Here is a 25,336-nt window from a genome sequence, read left to right as displayed (position 1 = left end):
ATGACCGATGAGAAAGCTCGATGTATTCTTCCTGGTAGTACTTACTTAGGATGTCCTTTGGACAGTGGTTGTCTGGCACATCACTGGGGTCACTGTAGCCAACCTTATTAACGGCGTACACGCGGAACTGATACTCTACGTTTTCCATCAGGCCGGTGACCTCAAAGCGGGTTTTCTGCAGCTTATCTGGTAAATTGCACCTCACCCAGTTAACAGAGTCCGCTCGTTTTGCTTCAACGAGGTAACCAATGATAGGGCTACCACCATCATAGGCTGGCTTGCCCCAAGAAAGACTCACAGAGCTACGGGTTGTATCATACACTTTAGGAAAAGCTGGTGGGCCAGGAGGATCTGAAGATAAATAATAATAATAAAAATTTTTCATTAAAACCTCACTCCTGGTTGTTTAAAGTTGATTGCAACACAGGATAAGAGACTTTTTCATGAACACTTACACAGAGGGTCCCGAGCATAAACAGCTTTGGATGCATCACTGGGCTTGCCTGGGCCAGCCTTATTTATGGCTGTAACTCGAAACTCGTATTCGGTGCCTTCTTGGAGACCTGTTGCTTTGATAGTTCTTTCTATAACAGGCTTCCTGTTGACCTTAGTCCAATTAACTGCCTGGGTTTCTCGCTTCTCAACCAAATAGCCGGTGATGGATGAGCCGCCATCATCGGCTGGTGGTTTCCAGCTTACAGTCATGTGATCTTTGGTTATGTTGCTAATGACAGGAGGATCACAGCGTCCTGGTGGGTCTGCAGAGAGTGGTGGAAAAGTTAATATCCCCTCTAAAAGGTAATACTTAAAAAGTTAAATGAAAAGCCACAGGAAAATGTTCCTACCATATGGGTTTTTAGCAATTGCTGGTTCAGTTAAGATTGGATCGCCCACTCCATATTTATTTTCGGCACAGATTCGGAACTGGTACTCGTGGCCCTCTATCAGTTTCTCCACACTGCAGCTGGTGATGGGCACAGTCGCAGAGACCTGGGCCCAGTTGGGTCTGCTTGTTTCACGTTTGTCAACAATATAGTTGGTGATTTCTGAGCCTCCATCTTCAAGAGGAGGTTCCCAAGAAAGCATTGCACGGTCTGAATACATTTTATTGATTTTAACAGATGCTGGAGGACCTGGTTTATCTGAAAGAACAAGAGAGAAAAGTGAAGTCTTTCACTAACACACATGAAATGGGGAATGGGTAGAATGGAGGTCTGGAAACCTGGCTGCAGTCTTTGCATTGTCACTAACCTCCCATATGACCTTGGAAGTCACTTAATTTTTCAAAACCATAATTTCCTCACATGGGAAATTATGTAACTGAAATATGTAATCTCGAATGCTCTTTTCAGCCCTAAAATGCTGTTGTTCCGTGATGAGAATAATTCTATGACTACAAAATACACATCAGGATATGCATCTTCCCTCATTATTATTTTGTAAATTCTGTTGCATCACATTAGCCAAAATAAAACATGCGATTCCAGTTAAGCGCTTTAGTTACCTAACACTTTAAGCTTAATGGTGGCTGATTTGGAACCACTTGGATTTTCGGCAGTAATGGTATAGTCTCCTGAGTCCTTCCGGTTCACGCTGAACAGCTCCAAGGTGCACAGGTTCCGCTTCCGGGCCATTTTGATGCCTTCTGCTGGTTTTAGCAGTGTGTCATCCTTCTTCCAAGACACTGTTGGTATTGGTTTTCCAAAAACAGTAGCATCCAGGCAGACATTAGTTCCAGCTTTGACAGTAAGCAAAGATTTCATAGCCACACCCAGTTCTATCCTGGGAGGAACTGGAAAAAAAGAAAAGAAAATGATTTAATACATGCAAAGCTCTATGTCATTAATAAAAGTGGGAAATTCATATACTCTGTGTCTTTCAAGACAGAGTTTTTAGAATTAACATATTTATTACAAAAGAAATGCAGGTTTAAAGTAGAAATTCGATCATGTGAAAATATAAAGAAAAAAATAAAGATCACTTACAATGCCAACATCCTGAAATTTTCACTATCATCATTTTTTGCGGGTCATATTTCTGTGAAAGTTTTTGGTTAAAAGGATATGGTCCTTTAGTTTAACTGCTTTTTTTAGTTTAATATGTGATTAGGATTCTCGATAATATAATTTTCATGTCTGTATACAAAGTACCTATCATTTTTATTCTTTTCTCCACAGATGTAGATTTCCTTTTTTATTAGGAGAGATAGACATTATGAGTTCTGTCCTCCTTTGCCTCTGATACTCAACAGAATCTTACCATTTTCTGCGAGGATGGTCACTGGGTCAGAAGGTTCAGAAGGCTGGCTGATGTTTACTGCTGTCTTGGCGATTGCTCTGAATTGATACTGAGCATTCTCTTCTAAGCCAGTAGCTGTGTACTCTTCCTGGGGAATCTGGTGTGGTGTAGTATTGCACCGTACCCACTTATCACCAGGAAGTTTGCAAGCTTCTACGAAATAGCCAATAATTTTGCTGCCTCCGTCATGTTTTGGACGAGCCCAGATGAGGGATACAGTACTCTTGGAAACATCGATAACTTCAGGCTTTCCTGGAGGATCTAAAACCAAAAGAGGTATTCTCAGCATTTTTCTTAATGGCAAAAGTTTTAAAGTTCCATATTTCACATTATCCCCCAGAACACATTCCTGAGTGGAAATAGTAGTCTTCAGAGATTCTAAGATTTAAATGTGCTCCTGTAATACTTAGAAAAAAACCCAAAAACTCACCAACTGGCATTCTTGCAGTCACATATTCTGTTGGTTTGCTGGGTGGGCTGGATCCAGCTTTGTTCAGGGCATAGATTCTGAATGAATACTCAAGACCTTCTATAAGGCCAACACAGGGGTATTCAGTTGACCGGACAGGAGTATCATTAGCTTTCACCCACAGCAAACTGTTTCTTTCTTTGCGTTCAATCAGGTAACCAGTGATGGGGCTCCCTCCATCACTGTCTGGCCTGTCCCAGGCCACAAATATGCAGTCTTTGTTGACTTTCGTGACTCGTGCATTCTTTGGTTCACTAGGAACATCTGGAGATGAAAACAAGGGACATGTCAGTTTCTCCCTTAAGAAACAGACTAGAAAGAAGACATAATTTTTTTCTTCCCGAAAGAAACATACCAAATGGGAACTTAGCCAACATCTTTGGAGATGTGAGAGGCTCTGAAATGCCAAATCGATTTTCAGCACGGACCCGGAAGACATACTCCTGTCCTGGGATCAGTTTTCCAATTCTGCAGGAAGTTTTTGTCACCGAAGCTAGCGCTGTCACCCAATCACCTCGGCTGACATCACACTTCTCTACTATGTAATTGGTGATGTTACTGCCTCCATCCTCCAGCGGGATATGCCATGACAGGGAGCAAGCATCGGCGTCTATGTCAGAAATGTCAAATGGAGGCTGAGGGGGCCCAGGAGCATCTGCATGAACCAAGAGGAAAGAAACATAAGAACAGGAATTTGATAGGAGAAATATTTTTGATCTTCATATTTCGACGTCCGTTTGGCTAACACTTAACTTACCCATGACGATAACTTTGATTTTCTGAGTGTCTGTCCCAGAGCTGTTCTCTGCAGTGAGGCTATAATAACCACTGTCTTTCCTAGTAACATCTTTTATGATCAGAATAGAAGAAGTCTCTGTTTTATGCACAACCAGGTGGCTGGATGTGACGACATCATCTTCTCCTTTTTTCCATTTACAGGTTGGATGAGGCTTTCCATACACATGGGCCTCAATTCGAAGTTTCTTCCCCGCTTTGATAGTAATTTGCTCCGGCATAAGGATCTTTGGTGGCACTAAGAGGAAAATAAAAATATGTTAATTTTGTGGGGAGGTTAGTTTCCTCTGGTGGGCAATTATACTAGTGTGTTTCAAATTGTGGGTTTCAACTCATGAGTGGGTTCAATTAAATTTAGCATGACAGCTAATATTTTTCTTAAAAGAATGAGATTGAATTGAATAGAAAATATGAGCCCAGCATACAGAAGAAAGATAGGTGTTGCTTCAAGAAACTTCTTTTGTTTGTGTGTGTGTGTGTGTGTGTGTGTGTATACCATGTTCTATATACATACATACATACATATGTACTGTGTCATGAATTATAGTTTATTTACAATGTATATGGGCTCAAATGCTTCAAAACCACTGTTTTCTACTATTAGTGAAGTATTTCTGGAACTATATTCCTCAGGGAAAGATGTCTACATGTGAAAAGAAAATTCTAATACATTTTCTCACAGGATAAAGATGAGACAATGACTACTTACACAGCTGTTCTTTGGCTTCATACACGCCTTCTGCTTCTCTTGGCAAACTGACTCCAACAGAATTTCTGGCCACTACTCTAAATTTGTACTTCTTTCCTTCCTTGAGGCCAGTGACGACAAGGCTGAGATCTTTAACCACTGAGTATTCTGTCCAGCGATCTGCAGGCTGCTCTTCCTCTCTGTAACTTATGATATAGCCATCGATTTTAGCTCCTCCATCCCGCAGGGGAGGTAACCAAGCTAACGTAGCGCTGTTCTTGGTCATTTCAGTAACTTCCAGTTTCCTTGGTGGATCCGGCTCACCTAGGAGAAAAACGTGATTTAGAAGCTGTCCAGGTAACCTAATCAAATCCGTTTGTTTATATACTTAAGTGTTTAGTATGACACTTGCTTCAAAGTACATGGAAACTGGTGGGTATGTTGAAAATAAATAGTACAAGATGAGTTAAGGAGTGAGTTGGATATTTATTTGTATTGTTTGGGTTTCTACAAATTAATGCTCTTTCAGTAGTAGATCAAAATGTTTCAGTATCTTGACCTTGCTAACGTAGGGGACTGGAGTTAAAAAGAGGAAGAAAGGATATTGCTTACTTAGGGGATCTGATGCAAGCACTGGTTTGGGGACATCTGTAGGAACGCCGGGGCCATACTCATTGACAGCAGTTACTCTGAAGAAATATTCATTTCCAGGGACAAGATTGGTAACTTGGAAGCTCAGTTTCTTAACTTCAGGGGTAACTGTTGACCACGTCTTTCTCTCTGCATCACGTTTCTCCACAATATAATGTGTCACCTGGCTCCCACCATCATTCTCAGGAGGGGCCCAGGAAATGTGACATGATGTTTTGGTGACATCCGAAACTTTCAAATCAGACACAGGTCCGGGAGTATCTGTAAAGAACCAGAGCATCACATATACATGTCTCCCCAGCCTCTCCACTGACAGATGCCTTTTTGAAGAGGAGGAAGAAGCTTGTTAGTAACCCACCTAATACTCTGACGTTCACGAACACGGCCTTTTCTCCTGCTGAGTTCACAACTGTCAAGGAATATTTTCCTGAGTCATCACGAGTAGAATTGGGGATGACAAGGAAGGCCATCGTATCGACAAGATCAACTTGTCCTTTTCTGACCACGTTATCAATACCCACTTTTCTCCAAGTGACTTTAGGGGCTGGTCGCCCTCTCACTATGGCAAACAGGCGAATCGGGCATCCTGCTCTCACTGTGACCAGTTTCCTCATGCTGGCATCCAAATCAATCTCCGGAGATTCTGCAAATGACATGAAAGCCATTAGCAAAATTCACAGAATGTGGGGAAATGGTGTGAGAAGTGAAGATGAATGAATGAAATGAAAATATAGGACCTCACCTAAGATTTCTTTAGGTTTAATGGCATCCTTTAGTTCTGCAGGGCGCCCAATGCCAACTTGGTTTTGGGCACACACCCTGAACTCATATTCCTGGTTTTCGTCTAAACTGGTAGCAGTGAATTCCATGCGAATAAGCTGAGCTGCAGCATTGCACCTTTTCCATCCTTCATCGGGTGATGCATCTTCTTTCTTTGGTCTCATTTCCACAACATAGCCAATTATTGGTGCACCACCATCATACACTGGTTTTCCCCATCCAAGAGTTATGGAATTTTTGGTTGTATCAACAACTTTGAGATTGGTTGGTGGACCAGGTGGTTCTGAAAATAAATTATGTAAGAATAAATTTATGCATGGTTAACTACTACTAGGATATTTTAATCCATAATTTTATATAGTCTATTCTCAAAAATAGGCTTTTCAATATCTCAAGTACTGAGTCCTTATTTTTTTTTCATAAAATTAGGATCTACCATTGTTCGTATACTTCAGGTGATTTGGTAAGAGATCTACTTTGAAAAATGTTGGATAAAATAAAGTTTTGAAGTTACAGATTTAATTTATTTTTCTAACCACTCTGTACTTGAGATTAAGAGCTGGTATAGTATCAGAAAAAGAAAAAATATCATACCTATGGGGTCTTTTGCCACCACTGGTTTTGATGGCAAAGATGGTTCTCCAATTCCAATTTCATTTTCTGCCTTGACACGGAACTGATATTCATGTCCTGGGAAGAGATTCTGTACTTTCAAACGTCTCTCAGGGATTGCACTCTTGTTAACAGGGACCCAACGTATTGAATGTTTTTCCTTTTTCTCCAAAAAGTATCCTGTGATGGACTTTCCACCATCATATTCAGGTGGACTCCAAACCACAGTCATTTCTTCTTTGCTTACTTTAGTGACATCTGGGGGATCAGGGCGACCAGGTCTATCAAATTTGGTTTTTGCAATGACTGGTTTACTTTCTGTTGGAGGCCCTGTGCCTATTTTATTTTCTGCACGGACTCTGAAAATATATTCATTTCCTTCTATGAGACGTGTTACTGTAGCACTGGGTGTTAAGACAGCAGCAGAATAGGTAGACCAAACCATGCGTTTGCTCTCACATTTTTCTAGAATATAATTTTGGATTTCACAGCCACCATCATCCTCTGGTGGATCCCAGCGAATAGTACACCTATCACTGGACACATCAGAAATTTTCAGATTTCTTACAGGACCAGGCTTATCTAAAACATTGACAGTGGCGTAGGCCACAAAACTGCCAGCTGTGTTAGTTGCTGTAATTACATATTTACCACCATCACTTCGCTTTGCTTTAGTAAGAGAAAATTTAGATGAATCAGCACTGGTATCAATCTTGACCCTTGGTGATCTTGTTAAGTCTGTAGCATCTTTGTCCTTGGTCCACGAAACTTCTGGAAATGGTTTGCCTCTAACACCCGCCTCAAGTCTAATGGTATCCCCTGCTTTAACAGTTAATACACCACTTAACTTCAGATCAAGTACTGGTTTCTGTAAATCTTCCTTCACAACAACTTCCTCTGTCTTTACCCAGTCACTTTCTCCACCTTCATTTTTTGTTTGTACTCTGAACTCATAAATCTGGTTTTCAACACATTTGTCAACCATGAAGTGGGTTTCTTTTATGCTTCCTTTGTGTACTCTTTCCCAGTCAGCAGAACCCTTCAGTCTCCTCTCAACATGATATGATAGATTTGGGCTGCCACCATCATAATCAGGCCGCCGCCACTTTAGATAGACAAATGTCTTTCCTTTATCTGCAATGTGGAGGTTTTCAGGCTCACCTGGTCTATCAATAGGGTTAATAGCCAGAATTGGAGTTTTTGTTTCAATGGTTGGCCCAACACCTACTTTATTCTCTGCGCAAACTCGGAAGTAGTATTCATTGTTGGCTAAAAGGTTCGCCTTGATTAATCGCTTAGTGACATCTGAAGCAACGATTGACCAGCCTTTCTGGTTTGGTTTGCGAGATTCCACTATGAAATTGGTTATCTCTGAGCCACCATTATCTAGTGGGTTTTCCCAAGAAACTGTACAGTTCTCTTTGTTTACATGGCTAACCCTTAAATTCTGGCAAGGTCCGGGTCTGTCAAGGACATTAACAATAGCGGAACCTTGGGCATGTCCGCTGCTGTTCTTAGCGGAGATGATATATTTGCCGTGATCAGCTCTAACAGCTTCTTTAATTTGTAATTCAACACGAGGTAGATCTTGAATGATGTCAACCCGCTTTTCACGGACCAGTACTTTGCCTTCCTTGGACCAAGTTATGTCTGGTTCAGGTCTGCCTTTGACTCGAGCAAGAATATGGATAGTTTGGCCCACTCTAACGGTAATAACATCACGACAAGTAACATCAAGTTCTACTTCTGGAGGATGAAGGATGTCTTTTGCAATCACAGATTCTGCCAGTTCTCTTGGCTCTCCCTCTCCCACAATATTAGCTGCCTTTATACGGAATCTGTACTCAGTTCCTTCAATTAGTCCTGGTACTGTAAAGGCACATTGCCTAATGAGTTCATCTTTATTAATCCTGTTCCACTGGGTCGTCCCAGCCTTCTGACATTCCACTACATAGCCTAGAATGGGGCTACCACCATCACTGAGAGGCTTTGTCCACACCAAGTCAGCTGTTTCTTTCGTCTTGTCTTTCAGTTTAGGATTAATAGGTGGTCCAGGTGGTTTGATGGGCCGGCAAGCTTTTATTGGGTCAGAACTTGGGGATGGATTGCTTAGTCCTGCAAGATTTTCAGCAAAAACTCTAAACTCATATGTATTTCCCTCATAGAGTCCTGTCACTCTAAACTTCAAGTCCGCTATGGGTGTTTTGTTGACCCTCACCCATTTGCCAGTTATTTCTCGACGTTCTACATAATAACCAGTTATTGGGCTGCCACCATCAGATTTTGGCAGAGTCCAGGACAACATTGCGGAGTTTTCAGTAATGTCAGTAACCACTGGTTTACCTGGAGGCGATGGAGGATTAAACTTATGTTTAGCAACAGTAGGTGTGGAGTCAAGGGGAGGACCAACACCCATCTTATTCTCTGCACTAACTCGGAAAACATATTCAGAGCCCTTTTGCAGATGTGGGACTTTCAGCTTTGTCTTACTGCTTCCTGAAGAGACAACACCCCACGTATCTTTTCTTGTATCTTTTTTCTCAACGATATAATTTATCACAGGGCTTCCTCCATCATCCCTGGGTGGCTTCCAGGAGATAGTCATATGCTCAGGGCTAATATCCAGAATATCAATAGGACCTGTTGGTGGACCAGGAACATCAAGGACAGTAAGATGTACAGCTACTGTTTTGGTGCCAGCTGCATTGGAAACTGTGATTTGATATTCCCCAGTGTCTCTCCTTAAGCAGTTCTTAATGGTAAGTACAGATGAGAAATTGTCAGTTTCAACTGTGTAATGTTCATCGGTTTTAATCTCACTCCCATCACTTGTCCACTTTGCAGTAGGAAAGGGTACACCTCTTATAATGGCTGGGAATCTGACTGTCGTTCCAGCTTTTACCACAAGGCCTTCAATTAATTTCACATCCAGCTCCACAGATGGAGGCACTAAAAAGTAAACACAAAGAAATTAGATTTTTTAAAAGAAATAGGCATAATTTTAAAAAGAAACAAAATAATAATGCCAATCCAAAAATTACCTAATTTTTCCTGACATTCTATTGGAATAGTTGTGTCAGGGAGACTAAGACCCACGATATTTTCAGCTTTTACACGGAATTTGTAGATCTTTCCTTGTTGTAGTCCAGTAACAACACACTCTAAATCTGGCACAGTCTTGAACTTAATCCAGTCTTTGGTTCCTTCTTCTTGATATTCCACCAAATATCCAGTGATTGGAGAACCACCATCACGATCTGGCTTATTCCAAACCAGGGAGACTTCAGTCTTGTCAACATCTACATGGTGTAGGTCCTTGGGTGGCCCGGGGGGATCTTTTCAAAAGAAGAAGTTATGATGAATAAAGAATATTCTCAAAGATGGTCACATAATATTTTGTATTTTGAGAAAGCAACTTACGTAGAGGATCCACAGCCTTGATGGGTTTAGGTGTTTCAACAAAAGGACCACGTCCATACTGGTTCTCAGCAGCTACTCGGAAGAGATACTGATTGCCTTCATTAAGGTGTTTAGCCCAGTGGCTCTTTTTCTTTGACGTAGTTGAGAGAGGTGACCACTGGGCGCCTGCAACATCTCTCCTCTCAACCACATAATTTGTAACAACAGAACCACCATCATCCAGCGGTTCCTTCCAAGTAAGGTAGCAAGAATCTTTCCTGATTTCACTGACTTCCAGATCTCGAGGTGGCCCAGGCTTATCTGAAAAGTGTTAGGCCATGCAGTTATAGGTGATTTAATACAGATAAGAGCTCAAAATATATCACAATTTACTTTTAACTTGTTTTTACATAAAAAACATCCTAAGTATTAAAATTCTTACCTAATACAAGCACTTTTACGGAGACAGTTTTTGAACCAGCTGGATTCTCCACTGTTAAGGAATAAATTCCACCATCCTCATGGGCAGCGTTACGAATTTCAAGCTTGCTACCAACTGGAGTAACATCAATTCTTGCTTTAGTTGGAGCCTCTCTGTCTTCTTTTTTCCAAGTTACTTTTGGGAATGGCACTCCTTTGATGATGGCACTAAGTCTTAGAGTATCACCAACCTTTATATGTTGTTCTCTCGCCATGTTGGCATCAAGAATCAACTCAGGGGGTTCTTGAATAAAGAAAATAGTACTTTCAGGTTTGATTTGTTAATGAATTTTACAAATAAGTGTATACATTGACACACCTATCTTCCTTGCAAAGAAAGCTGAGAACATTTTACTCACCAAGTCTATCTTTTACTAGTACAGGCTCAGGAACATGAGCTGGATCTGATTCACCAGCTTCATTGACTGCTAGTACTCTGAACTTGTACGTTTGACCATCTCGAAGACCAGTGACTTTATATGTAGTTTCAGGACATGACTCAGGAGTATGATTGGCTCTTCTCCACTCTTCATCTCCAACTTTCTGGTACTCAACGATATAACCCAGAATCTTGCTCCCACCATCGCGACGTGGTGGCTGCCAAGTTAGGTCAACTGAATTACATGTTGTATCTATTGCTTCAGGATTAACAGGTGGACTTGGTTTAGCTATATAATAGAAGGAAAAAAAAAGAATAATAATATACCTGAAAACAACATTGGATAATATGAAAACTAAATGAATGCTTTAATACTATACCAATTGGATCTTTGGCAAAGACTGGTTTGGATGGTGGGCTTGGGTCTCCAATACCAATTTCATTTTCTGCAGCAACCCGGAATTCATACTGACACCCTTCTAGAAGATCAGGAACCCTGAATTTAGTGTATGGATGGATCGGCTCTTTGGTAACTCTAGCCCATCGTTTAGACATAGTTTCCCTCTTTTCCAGGATGTAGTTTGTTATGGGCTTTCCTCCATCATTTGGCTTGTTCCAGGTTACTAATGCAGAGTCTTTGGTAACTTCTGTAACAATTGGCTGGTCAGGTGCATAAGGAACCCCTATCATAAACATTAGAAACATGTGTTAGAAATTTAATTTTTCCTATTAACAATATCAAACATTGAATCACTAAAATGAAATGTAGTACATACTGAAACGATCTTTCGCTTTCATTGAATCAGACACCAGAGGATCACTTATTCCATACAGATTTTCAGCGCGTATCCGGAAAATATAATCTTTTCCTTCAAGCAGTTTAGAAACTTTGCATGTTGGTTTAGCACTTGCAGATGTCACAGGCATCCAAATATCCTTGCCCACCTCATTCTTCTCGATAATATAATTGGTAATTTCACTGCCTCCATCATCTAATGGTGGCTTCCAAGAGATAACCATGTACTCTTTGGTCACCTCATCAAAAATAACCGGTCCTACTGGTGGTCCAGGGCGGTCTGCAGAAAAAAAAAAATCACAGCACAAAGTATTTCTACTTCTGCTTTAGAAAGAACAGAATATCTATTCGTCTTGCTAAATAATACTTACCAACCACGTTAACTTGACAGAAACCTTTCCTAGAGCCTGTACTGTTCTCCACAACCACACAGTATTTGCCAGTGTCTGAACGTTTGCTCTTGGTCTTCTCTAGGGCAAGTGTTGTTGGCGTGGTCTTTATATGTATGCGATCATCTTCTACCACATCAGCATCATCTTTGAACCAAGTAACCTTAGGCTTTGGCTTGCCTGAGTAATGGCCAGTGAGGGCAAAAGCTTCGCCAACTCGAACTGTGATCTTATCTCTGAAGTCAAGTTCAAGTGTTGGAGGAGCTAAAATGTACAATTACAAAATCAAGTCAGTATTACTGATGTTTTATGATAAATCTATAAAGGTACATGTTTTCAAACTATAAAGCTGCATTAGACACATACCCAGCTCATCCTTGCAAGTGATTGGCTTGGTGCAAAATGATGGCTTGCCTTGTCCAACAATATTGACAGCACTGACACGGTACTCATACGTATCACCTTCTTTTAAGCCTTTAACAGTGTATTTTCTGCTAAGCAAGTTGTCCTGTGTAACTTTGTGGAATTTATCAGTTCCAATGAGACGGCTTTCTAGGACATAGTTAATAATTTCGGATCCACCATCATACTTTGGAGGATTCCAAGTCAAAGAAACAGAATTTTTAGTGACTTCTTTAACTTCCAGGTTTTCAGGACGCTCTGGTACAGCTGTAAGTGTAAGGATGGCATTACAGTGAAAAAGCTGTCATGTTAAGAATGTAGTAAAGAATACTTTCTGAGGATTGCATTTAAACCTTAAACTATCTGCTTTGATAAGTAACAAAAGAGATCTCATCATAGAATCATTAGCGCCAAAAAGGACCTAATACAATCTAATTTCCTCTGACAGATGAGGAAATAGAAGTTCCCAGACTTGGTAGTTTTAGAATTAGGAAAACACTTCATATTTATGCCACTAAGTGGCGACTTAAAAACAACCAGTGTAGTAAACATGGAAGGATTTGAAGAATCAGATATATTCCCATAATCTTTTTCACAACCACATTCAAATACTACCAGGGTCTGATATTGCGTATTAACTTAATGAATGCTTGCCAAATGAATAAAATGTTTGGCATTTATATGCATATTTTGTCACTGTAGTTTTTTTTTAAATTAGTAATTGAGTGAAGAAGTAATTAAGAATGAAATTGTTTGAAACTGTACGTACTTATTGGATCTCTGATGACAATTTCATGTGGTGTTTCAACAAAAGGGCCTATGCCAATGCTATTTTCAGCTGCAATTCGGAAAAAGTAGGCTTTTCCTTGAATGAGACCCTGGACAGTAGCATTTTGTCGGGTGACTGTGTATGTCACCGGGGTCCATGCTCTGCGGTCAGCTTCCCGTTTCTGAATGACATAATTGGTGATTGGAGAGCCTCCATCGTCTTCTGGAGAAAACCACGTCAGTTTGCAGGAGTCATTGGTCAGGTTGTCAGGCAGGAATGGGGTTCCAACAGGACCTGGCACATCTGGAAATAAGAGGAAAAGCATTCTAGTTGTTTGCTTTCAATGAACTATACGGCTCAATATTTGTTACCCTCTGTTTTCAAAAAGGGGACACAAATGTTGTTATGAAGAAAATAAGATTTTGTGTTTATTAATTGAGTTGTTTTTCCTCCCCTGGTACCTATTTTCAACCATATTTTTAGACAAAGTAGGTTTACAACAGTTATGGCTTGTCCTGGTTTCAGCAGAAGCTGAAGGAACAGTTACTGTAGGAAGGGGCTGTTGGGAGGACACCCAGAGGGAGACGGGATAAGAAAGGAGTAACAGCATAGCTACTGTTTTGTGTCCAATTTTCAAAGGGGAGTGAGGTTTTTTTTGGGTCACCAGTGAATCGATGAGGAGCACAGGAGGTCCCAAATCTCAGAATGACCTTTGAGAGGGTTGAAATTTAACCTGGGAGTGTACCAGTTGGTCAAGGTAAAATAATAGCCATTAGGTAAAAGAGTGTTTAGTAGCTTGAAACTAATCTAAAATCTTGTAGGATTATTGCCCAATAAGATATTTTTCCTTATACCATTTTCATTAATGAAACCATAATGTTTTTATAACATTAATTATGTTCAATAGAGAACTAGTTATTTTCACACAAAAAGTGAAAATAACTGTTTGGAGTGTGATTGTTCCTGGAGACATGCTGAGAGAGAGATCTGAGTGGGAGGGCTTTATTTTCTGAACAAATCACTGGAATGAAGCAGCCAGCAAGAGGCATGACAAAGCATTGGGGAGTTCAACTCTATATTCAATGTCTAGAAATTCAATATTGATAATTAAATATGATGCTTCTCTTCAATAATACAGAAACCCTTCAAAGGGATTTTGCAGTATTATGATAATTAGAAAATAAAGAAACAGTCCCATAATGTGAAAATGGCCAACCTTTGCAAACTGTTGCTTTTATGAAAACTATATAATAGCATAGAAAATGCTTATGGTAGCATGTTATATAAAAAGTCAACACATAAAACTTTACAGTAGGAGTACAACCATATAAAATATGTATAGGATAAAGAAACAAGGAGGAATTAAAAAAATGCTAATACTGTAGTGGTCAATGAGATGCTGGATGATTTTTCTTGCTTTCCAAAATATTTGTAACATAATTTTATTTTAACATAGCCCTTTTAAAAAAATTATATTTTTATTTATTTCAGAGAGTAAGGAAGAGGGAGAGAGAGAGAAACATCAATGATGAGATAGGATCATTGATTGGCTGACTCCTGCATGCCCCCTACTGGGGATCGAGCCTGCAACCTGGGCATGTGCCATTGACCAGAATCGAACCTGGGACCCTTCAGTCTGCAGGACAACGCTCTATCCACTGAGCAAAATTGGCTAGGGCAACGTAACTTTGTTGTTGATAAAATAAATGTGATCTTTAAGTTGCATGTACAGATTGAAAGTATTTACCTAATACATCCACGATAATTGTCTTCTTCCTTTCTCCCCCTGCGTTTTTGGCAAGAAGAGAATAGACACCTTGGTGGCTCCTCTGGCAATTCTTAATGACCATGGATGAGCTAATGGCTGTGCTCTCAATGGTGGCTTCTTGAGGTAATGCTCTTTCATTCATGCTCCATGTGATGGTTGGAGGAGGTTTTCCAGACACATAGGCGATGATCCGGATCACCCCTCCAGCATGGACCACAATTCTGTCTTTGACGCTGGCATCTAGCTGAAGATCAGGTGAGACTGGAAAAACAAATGTGATTTTACAAATGTGATGTTCATTCTCAATCCAAAACAGAAATACATATAAAAATAATAGAAGTATTAATTACCAATTCGGTCCTTCATTTCAATGGCATCTGTGACTTCTCCAGGCTCTCCAATGCCGGCAATGTTGACTGCTCTAACTCTAAATCTGTAGAACGCTCCTTCTTTTAATCCTGTCACAACAAGTTTTGTTCCTCTCACTTCTTTATCTTTAGCCTAGGGAAAAATCACAAACATTTTATAATTACAATAGTATTTGGTAGCTACTTGTTTTAATAGCTTTCTAAAGCATAACCAAGGACATATTTAACTGCCTTTGGAAAAATTGTTCCCAGTTTAGGTTTTAGGGATCAGATATTACAGGTAAGCACTGAATGGAATATCTTATCAGAAATCAGCTTCACAGATAAGGAAAAGCTAAAGGAGTTCATCACCACCAAACCAGGATTATATGAAATGCTGAAAGGTATCCTTTAAGAAGAGGAAGAGGAAGAAAAAGGTAAAGATACAAATTATGAACAACAAATATGCATCTATCAACAAGTGAATCTAAGAATCAAGTGAATAAATAATTTGATGAACAGAATGAACTGGTGATTATAATAGAATCAGGGACATAGAAAGGGAATGGACTGATTATTCTTGGGGGGGAAAGGGGTGTGGGAGATGCGGGAAGAGACTGGACAAAAATCGTGCACCTATGGATGAGGACAGTGGGTGGGGAGTGAGGGCGGAGGGTGGGGTGGGAACTGGGAGGAGGGGAGTTATGGGGGGGAAAAAAGAGGAACAAATGTAATAATCTGAACAATAAAGATTTAATTAAAAAAAATAAAAAAATAAAAAAAAGAACAGTAAAAAAAGAAAGAAAAAAAAGAAATCATGTTTTAAAATTATTGTCAAATGATTGGAAAAAAAACCTGTACTATGCATTTATTTCACTTTCTCAGGGTTTATAACCAAGAGATAAGTTAACAATAACATGACTTAACTTTCATTAGATTTTTGATATAACAGATATTTGGATTATAATATGATTTCTTAATTCAAAAGATACAGATAGAAGTTAATGCGATTCAGAATAACCACTACATTTTCAGTTTATTCATAGTACATCTCCGTAATACCAAGCGTTAGTTACCTTTTCCCATTCTTCTTTTCCTTCTTCCTTAAATTCAACGATGTATCCAGTTACTTTGGATCCACCATCTTTTAGTGGGGGAGACCACTCCAAATCTGCAGATGATTTAGTCCAGTCTGTGACTTGGGGAAATGGAGGACCAGGAGGGGCTGGAAAGAACCAGTATACATTAGTATTCGTGACAATACCATGGCACTTTGGAAAAAAAAGAAAAAGAAAACAAATGGTGTCAAGGCTTACCAATTGGATCTCTAGCAGTCACTGGGTCTGATGGTGGACTTGCTGGACCCACACCAGCAGCATTGATCGCATACACCCGGAATTGATAATCAGAACCTTCAATAAGGCCAGTCACTTTATAAGAAACACCCAAAGTCATGGCTTTGATAGGATCTCGGTTTACTCTCTTCCATCTCTTTGAAGTGGTGTCTTTCATTTCTAGCCAGTATCCGGTCACAGGGGAGCCTCCATCATATTCTGGCTCCTCCCAGTTGACAGTCATGGAGTTACGAGTCACACTGCTAACTGTTGGCTTATCTGGTGCTCCAGGGACAGCTGTGAAAAGAATAATCACATTGATTTATAGGAACTTATGAAAAACACACATAAGAATGACTTTGTATGTGAAACCTGTGCTACTTACAGAAGAGGTTTCTTGCTGTTTCAGGTTCACTGTCAAGAGGCTCCCCAATGCCATACTTATTCTGGGCCATGATCCGGAATACATAATCGTGGCCTTCTAGTAATTTGGGAACTGTGAACATGCACTCTTTGGGTTCACTGGAGACACGCACCCATGTCTTCCTATTAGGTTCTCTTTTTTCAATGACATAGTTTGTGATCTTAGACCCACCGTCATCTTTAGGTGGGAGCCAAGACAAAGTCATTTGGTCTGCTGAAATAGATTCAAACTTTATTGGTCCCACTGGAGGGCCAGGGCGACCTAAAATGGTTTAAAAAGAAAAACTTTATTAGTAGAATAATTTTGAAGCCAAACATTACATTTATGAACAGAAAACACACACAGTTCTCATAAAACCAGGCAATCCTTACCAAGGACATTCAACCTCATCTCCTTTGATGCTGTTCCCAGGTTATTCACAGCTGTAATGGTATACAAGGCAGTGTCACTCCTGCGAGACTGTGGAATAACTAAGGTGCAAGTATCATCCACCACGAGTTTATTGACATGGGTGTCATAGATCACAGGTTCTTTATTATCAGGCTTCTTTGGAGGAGCTTTAAACCAGGTTAGTGTTGGGAATGGTACACCTTTAATTTTGGCCACGATGCTAACATCAGTTCCTTCTTCAACCTCCATGAATTCTTTTAGATCAATTGATGGTGGGCCTAGATTATTAAAAACAAATATTGTCATTAGGAACAAAAAGCACTAAAGGATAGAAAATAGAATTCACAGTGACCATAAAGCTATTTATAGACAGACTTTGTAGCCAAGCCCAATATAAAGAATAGATCTCTCTTCAATTACTTTACACCAACTTGGGGAACAGGTACATGTGGCCATCATCCTTTATCTACATGTGGCTCTATACAACTAATGACTATCACTTACTTGGCATCATTATGCATGTAGATATTGCGGAGGGGCAGAGAGAAGTGAAAATTGTAGTTGCATAGGCATGGGAGTTCTTATATGATATTCCCCTTAGTATTTATGTAGTTATGAGGGACCTATTGTGTTAATTCTGAGATGAATTCTCCTTTGAAGAAATATAACTGATAGTAGAGGCAAAGCAAATGTCTATTTTCCATAAATTTAGTATAAGAATGTGCAAAGACTGTTGTGACTATTGCCCTCCTAAATTTAGAAGAATTGAACAAATACACAGCAGTAGTGATAGTAACAATAATTAGAGGAAAAATTCTTACCATATTTGTGTATATATTTTATCTATTAAAATGGATATGACTTTTTCTCAAACAGATGAAAAAATAAGTGGGCTTGGCAGTTGCTGAGCAAATAAATGGCTATTTTTTGCCCCTTTTGAGGAGCATGTGGAAAAAGTGCTTTGACTTCTGATAAGTAAAATAGCATGCATGGAGAAAAATTATCTTAAGGAAGTTCCAAGCATCATCTTATTTAATGAAGGAAAAGTTAATATCTAAGGGAATATGATAATTCTGTAGCAGTGAGGGAATGAGTGATTGAGTAATGTGCCCATGTCCACACTCAACCCATGGTGGCTTCCCGATGTATAGACATATCTCTTTTTATTTTGGACTATTATTAAATGTCTAGAAAGACATTCACGAAAGGATGTTCTCTATTACTACGTTGGTGCTTACATGTCTGGTCTTTGATAATCACAGGACCCACAGTGGCTGAAGGTTTGCTGACTCCTGCCTCATTGACAGCTTTGACTCTGAATTCATATTCCCCACCCTCTACGAGGTCTTCCACAGTAAATTCCAGTTCTTCCACATCACGCCGATTGCACTGTTTCCATGCTTCTTTCTTTTTCCCAGTAGGGTCCCACGCAAGGCATTCAACAATATAGTGGGTGACAGGGGAGCCTCCATCATTCTTTGGGGGTTTCCACGATAGGTGTACTGTGTTCTTTGTTATGAGGCCAATCTTGAGTTTAATAGGAGGATCAGGAGGATCTTTAAAAATAGTTAAAGAAAGTATTAAGCATTGTTTATAGCTACATATTTTTCAATTTAGAGAAAGTATTTTAATCATAGCTTTTAAAACTTACATATTGGGTCCCTGGCAGTGGTCCTCTGAATGGTTTCCACGGGTGGGCCAATGCCAAAACGGTTTTCTGCACGTACGCGGAAGAAATATTGCTGTTCAGAGATGAGATCAGGAACTAAAAATGTGGTGCTTCCACAGTTTGGATTGACTTTAGTCCACGCTTTTCCATCAATAGTCTTCTTCTCGATGACATAGCCTTTGATCCTGTCTCCTCCATCATCATCTGGCATCTTCCATGTAAGTCGGCAACTACCCCTTGTGATGTCACTGACTTTCAGATCTTTGGGTGGCCCTGGTACATCTGTTGAATGCATATCACAATATAAGCAACGTTGTTTCTTAAAACAAATAATTTGTTCTTATTCCAAGCTGACTTTTAAAGTCTTCCTTACCCATGACTTTAACTCTGCAACTTGCAGTCTTTTGTCCTGCTTTATTCTTGGCTGTGATGCTGTATTTGCCTGAATGAGATCGTTTACACTCCGGAATAATAATGACTGATGAGTTTTCAGCAGTCTCCACCTGTACAAAACCCCCCAAACAAACAGTAGTTATACCTTGAATGAAATAATAGAAGTATTGAAGTCAACTAGATTCTGAATCTTTCCATTTTATCTTACCTGTGCATCTTCAGGTATATCATGAACTCCATCCTATTAGAAAAGAAGATGGTCAGTTGTTGTATAAATATTCCTTAGAATGATTCAATGGGAGACACAAAGAATTATAATTTTCTCACCTTCATTGCCTTCTTTGCCTTTCCATCAAATTCCCAAGAGGATTTTGGTGTTGGGCGCCCCTTGATGACAGCAGGAATCCTAATCTGTGTGCCAGCTTGACAAGTCAGACTGTCCTGTGCTCCAATGTCAATGTAAACTTCTGGTGCCTCTGTAACACCACGAATAATAGAACAGGATTTAGCTCGCCTTATTCAATAAAGTAACTGACATATCTTCAGTAAACTAACCCATTTAATAATAATATCCAAAGGTGAATGCACAGGTGGAATAAGGACCAGTACCTTGAATATCAGTTGCAGGGATCTCTCCAGTTGTATCACTTGGTTCGGATTCGCCAGCTTCATTGACAGCTTTCACTCTGAACCTGTACTTTCTGAGTTCTTTCAAATTCGGCACCACACATTCACAGGTAGTTAGAAGTTTATCTGGCTCATTTACTCTTTTCCAGTCAGTGGTTCCTTCTTCTTGCATTTCTACGATGTATCCTTTGATGGGACTGCCACCATCTTTGGCTGGAGGTTTCCATGCCAGCGAGATGCTGGACTTTGTTTTATCTTTTACCTCTGGGCAAGAAGGTGGCCCAGGTGGATCTAGGAAGAGAAAAACCCCAAACATATAAAGTTTTGAAGCTGATGGAATGCTAGATTTATATAGATGTTGTACTGGACATGATCATTTTTTATTTTTACTCGATTAGAATAGTAAAATAGGAATGCCAAAAGAATAAATTACTTTCTAGAATAGAGAAATATAGAAAATAGTCTATTTTCAGTTAGCATTAGTGCAAAAACAAAGAAAGCAAACAACTAACTGGGATTAGAAAGACTACTTTGATCTCTAGATAGATCTGTATTCTATTTACACATGATTAGTGAAAAGCTATTTTATTTTTGAGATCCCTTTGAAGAGATACTGCAATATTTTCTACTAGAAACATTTTAATTAATTCACCATAAAATTAAAATTAAAAATGATTTTATCATTAGCTGGTAAATTTTTGAACACAAACTAATCTTAAGACCCTACACAGTCACTGTCTACAATAATCACATAACAATCCTTTACATTCTTGACAGTGATTTATAATTACAGAAATTCTTTTACTCTATTGATCTTTTTAACCACAGCTCTTCCCTCTTCAGTACCTAGCATAGTTCCTTGCACATAGCAACATGTTCAGTACTACCTTACTGAGTGAATGAGTGGCTATTACTTCATTTTACACATTATGATCCATATAGAACTTTTTAACAAATAGCAAAAAGTTTTTCTAGAGAATCTAATCAGATACATTTTACAATAAATGCAATTAATCATTAAGTCCATGGAATTTTTGAACTGATCTGCTCATAGATATTTTAGAAGTATTTTTCCTTTTAGTTGACCCCACAGACTGTGCTTGAGAATCTTATACGTTTTTTAAATAAATATTACTGAATATTTAACAACATTTTGATTTTTGTTAAATTCCTACTGGAGGTTCTGACTATTTAGTGAAGGAGATAACTTTCCATAGTATCTAATGAGATTGGGATTTATTAAAGTACAGGAGCAGAGAGGAGCTTATGTCAAGGGTCATTGTTATGTGATTTCTCATAAAAGTACTAGGTTTAGCCAAAACCGGTTTGGCTCAGTGGATAGAGCCTCGGCCTGAGGACTGAAAGGTCCCGGGTTCGATTCCGGTCAGGGGCATGTACCTTGGTTGAGGGCGCATCCCCAGTGGAGGGGGGTGTGCAGGAGGCAACTGATCGATGTTTCTGACTCTCTGTCCCTCTCCCTTCCTCTCTGTCAAAAATCAATAAAATATATTTAAAAAAAAAAAAAAAGTACTAGGTTTAATCCAAGAGTTTAAAAACTATATGGTTTATGTTTGTGTTTGTATGTATATGTACATACATAGAGATAGTTGTGCATAGTGTGTGTGTATGTATATAAATAAATATATATACACATATAAATACCTACTTTTGATAGTCTATATAAGTATGAAATTTCTAACTTTAAAAAAATAAAATAATTTGGCATAGAAAAATAGAAGAAATTTAAAAGCAAAATTATCCAGTTAGTGGCTTTGCCCTTTGCAAATTCCAGAAATGGAAGCATACTTACATATGGGATCTCCTGCAACCTCTGGATCTGACGGTTCACTGGGAGGGCCAATTCCTGCAGCGTTTATTGCCATTGCTCTGAACTGGTATTTAACACCTTCAATCAAACGAGGAACATTAAATTCCACGCCTTTTGATCCCACTTTGGTTATTGGTGCTCGGCTAACACGTGACCAGTAGGCACTTCCCTCTTCTCTCTTCTCCAGCCAGTAGCCAGTAATTGGAGAGCCGCCATTGTCCAAAGGAGGAGTCCAGCTCACTAGCATCGACCCTTTGGTGCGCTCTAAAACTTTTGGTTTTCCTGGAGCTCCAGGAAGGCGATAAGGATCTTGAATGGTCACTTTATCCGATTTGCACTCATCACTGATTCCGTATTTATTCACTGCTCTAACTCGGAACTCATACTGGCCATTGGGGATAAGTTTCCAGAGCTGGAAATTAGATGAATAGTAATTTTTTTAAAAAGAATATACTTATGTTGATTTTCACTTATTTTAAAATTAGTTATTTTGGTAGAGAAGACTATAAAAAATAAATCTATAAACTCTAATATATATATATATAGTTTAAAAATATGGAGGCTCTAACATGGAGAAAGCTTTTAAAATGAAAATATCTAAATTTATTTTTTATTTTAATAAAAAAAATTATTAGTGAAAGTATTACATATGTCTGCTTTTTTCTACCATTAACCTCTTATAGCCTGCCCCAGCCCCCACCCCAGGCCTCCACCACCTTATTGTCTATGTCCATGGGTTATGCATATATGCATACAAGTTCTTTGGTTGATCACTTCCCATACCTAATAGTGTATCTCTCAAGTAAAAGAGAATTTGTATATCAAATATTGTATTTATCAAGTGGCCTTATGTGCATGGTGCTACAAACTTAATGAGATTTTTTTTGGTTTTGAATTTAATCATTAAGTTCCAAGGTTATGCCAGACTGGTGTTTAATCAAGGTCTTGCCCTTTTCATGTGTATAAGAAAATATTTAAAAGAGTTTACCCCATATCTCTTCTCTACAGCAGTGTTGGTGACTTCTTCCCATTCAGATTTCTTCCTACTTGCATCACGTTTGTCAATGATATAATGGGTGATTTCACTGCCACCATTGTCTAGAGGGGCATCCCATGTCAAATAACAAGATTCAGCTTTAATGTCTGTAACAGCAAGGTTTCTTGGTGGAGATGGACGATCTGGAAAGGAACCAAAAGAGGAGACTGAGAAGGCAATTCTTTTTTTTTTTTTTTTTTTGCTTAAAGTATTACAAAGGGTGTTACATATGTGTCTTTTTTTTTTTTTACCCCCACCCTTGACTATCCCCTGGCCTCCCCCACCCCCCAGTGTCCCATGTCCATTGGTTATGCATATATGCATGCATACAAGTCTAGAAGGCAATTCTTTTTTTTTGTTAATTTATTGCTTAAAGTATTACAAAGGGTATTACATATGTGTCCATTTTATCCCCCCGCCCTAGACAGTCCCCTAGCCTCCCCTATCCCCCAATGTCTTATGTCCACTGGTTATGCTTATATGCATGCATACAAGTCCTTTAGTTGATCTCTTACCCCCCTACCTCCTGCCCCCCAACCCTCCCCAGCTTAGAAGGCAATTCTTAAACAGACACTGAATTTCGTTTTGACATAAGAAAGCATGTTGCTTACCATATACTTCAACATGGACATTTCGGAAGACTGAGCCAAGACGATTGGAAGCTGTAATTGTGTAAGTGCCTTTGTCCTGCCGGACTGCTTTGGGAATGATAACCTCAGTCTTTGCCTCACTTCGGGATACTTCTTCCTTGGTTATCTTCAGTGCATCAGTGGGTTTTTCAATCACAGTTTCATTCTTGGACCACTCAATCTTAGGCATTGGAAGGCCTGTCACATCTGCAGGAATGTTAACAGGCTCTCCTGCCATAACCTTGATAGTGTCTCCTCGAACAGACAGGCGCAATTTAATAGTTGGAGGCACTGTGAAAAAGAAGGACAAGAGAAAATTAGCGGAGTCATAAGGATATTTGCTCAACCTATGAGATAAAGGCAATGCTGTAAATTACATTAAAATTATATTATGTTCAGATCCCACACCTTCATCGTCTTGTATGACCACGTTAAGAGGCAGGGATGGTTCACTTTCACCAACTGCATTGACAGCTTTGACACGGAACTCATACATTTGGTGTTCATCAAGGTTTTCAACCAGAAAAGATGTGGTTGGGCAGAGTCGCTTGTTAACTCTTTCAAAGTCAGGTTTGTCGTGACGCCGTTTTTCGATGATATAGCCTTGGATGGGGCTGCCACCATCACTGCGGGGCTCTTTCCAGTCAAGGGTGATAGTGGACTTTGTTCTTTCTGTATATGTGAGCCTCTCAGGAGACGTTGGAGGACCTTTAACCAGAAGCAAGTTGAAATGACAAACATGAAATAAATGTTCTTATAAGAAATATTTCACTTCAAATTAATTGTGTGAAAAATATGTTCCTGTGTGGCCTAATCTTAATAATACCTGTCTTTAAAATCCTTCTCCAAACATCTCCATTCCCTACTTACAGGCATTCATATATGACAGAATTTTTCTTAGTAAACTTTGGCATTGAGATTGATTAAAAGTAAATTGAGGGGCATGTCTGCTTTTTTAATATTTAGCATTTTAGATATTTTTACTTCTGTCACTGGGGAAGCTTCCAATCTTAATGAACTAGGAGAGTGGGTCTGTGAATATTTGTTTTGGATGACCAACTGAGAGTAAAGTTTTATTGACAGACAGTGGATATGTCTACTGAACACGCTTTGAGTCATGTTGCCTCAAGTGTGGGCTTAAAATGGGGTGGAAAGAGAATTTATGTAATGATGCTTTAGTTTGGTTTCCCAAAGGACAAAAACCAAAAGAATAAGCTTTGAATGGTGAAACTAGACCCCATGCACTCTTATTGACTATTAGAGGCCTGGTGCATGAATTTGTGCACAGTGAAAGGAAATTAATTAGAAGATATATTTTAGAAGCCGGGGAGGGACCACAGGAGGTTGGCTCCAGGTCATGTCCAGCCCATCTCGCCAAGTCCCCATTGGGGTCGATCAGGGCCAGTAGGACAGCTGGGAAGAGACTACAGGAGGGCTCCAGGGCGTGTTTGGCCCTTCTCGCCCAGTCCCAATCGGCCGAACCCCAGCAGCAAGCTAACCAATAGGTTGGAGCATCTGCCACCTGGTGGTCAGTGCATGTCATAGCAACTGGTTGAGCAGCTGACCTATTGGTTGGACACTTAGAATATTAGGCTTTTATATATATAGATTACTGAAACCAAAGCAGAGGTCTGTAGTGAGTGGTATAGGAGGTAACTTTGTTTTTTTTGGGTGGTGGTGGAGAAATAATACCATCTGTCTCTTGGGGAATGGGTCCCATGACTTTGTTTCTTGGATGACATATAAATGTGCATTACCAGTGTGTGCAATTTTAGGGTTTCATATTTGTTCATATTGGTCAAGGAGATTTCCTATGGTTGGTTTTTATTCCTTGATAGCTCTTCCTGGTTTGGGGCCTTCCAGGGTGGGGACTACTTGAGATCTAAAGGAAGACTAAGACATTTATCCTAAGGCAATATCTGTCCTGTAACCTTTCAAAAACAATGAACTCTCTTTAACTACAAGGCTATTAAATTAATTACTT

The 25,336-nt window shown here is 39.4% G+C and overlaps 1 protein-coding gene across 1 annotated transcript in view; it reads right to left on the bottom strand.

The window, feature by feature from the left end:
• LOC308522075 (titin-like) overlaps positions 1–25,336 on the bottom strand; it is a 308,401-nt gene that overhangs the window by 56,257 nt on the left and 226,808 nt on the right. Inside the window, 38 exon segments of the mRNA XM_081095258.1 lie at positions 46–351; positions 456–758; positions 846–1,142; positions 1,505–1,792; positions 2,260–2,559; positions 2,729–3,031; positions 3,123–3,422; positions 3,525–3,800; positions 4,272–4,574; positions 4,863–5,162; positions 5,260–5,544; positions 5,644–5,964; positions 6,276–9,242; positions 9,335–9,628; positions 9,714–10,013; positions 10,135–10,416; positions 10,532–10,840; positions 10,932–11,234; positions 11,328–11,627; positions 11,719–12,000; positions 12,103–12,405; positions 12,908–13,210; positions 14,655–14,936; positions 15,026–15,176; positions 16,099–16,247; positions 16,339–16,653; positions 16,742–17,041; positions 17,152–17,448; positions 18,409–18,726; positions 18,822–19,121; positions 19,213–19,342; positions 19,441–19,473; positions 19,560–19,708; positions 19,842–20,150; positions 21,670–22,099; positions 22,676–22,866; positions 23,335–23,643; positions 23,761–24,060. Of these exon segments, the coding sequence (XP_080951384.1) occupies positions 46–351; positions 456–758; positions 846–1,142; positions 1,505–1,792; positions 2,260–2,559; positions 2,729–3,031; positions 3,123–3,422; positions 3,525–3,800; positions 4,272–4,574; positions 4,863–5,162; positions 5,260–5,544; positions 5,644–5,964; positions 6,276–9,242; positions 9,335–9,628; positions 9,714–10,013; positions 10,135–10,416; positions 10,532–10,840; positions 10,932–11,234; positions 11,328–11,627; positions 11,719–12,000; positions 12,103–12,405; positions 12,908–13,210; positions 14,655–14,936; positions 15,026–15,176; positions 16,099–16,247; positions 16,339–16,653; positions 16,742–17,041; positions 17,152–17,448; positions 18,409–18,726; positions 18,822–19,121; positions 19,213–19,342; positions 19,441–19,473; positions 19,560–19,708; positions 19,842–20,150; positions 21,670–22,099; positions 22,676–22,866; positions 23,335–23,643; positions 23,761–24,060 (13,188 nt within the window).

The sequence above is a fragment of the Myotis nattereri genome, assembly GCF_964212035.1.
Source record: "Myotis nattereri genome assembly, chromosome: 7".
Taxonomy (NCBI): Eukaryota; Metazoa; Chordata; class Mammalia; order Chiroptera; family Vespertilionidae; genus Myotis; species Myotis nattereri.
The sequence above is the reverse complement of the archived record's forward strand: the minus strand, read 5'-3'. Positions and strand labels throughout refer to the sequence as shown.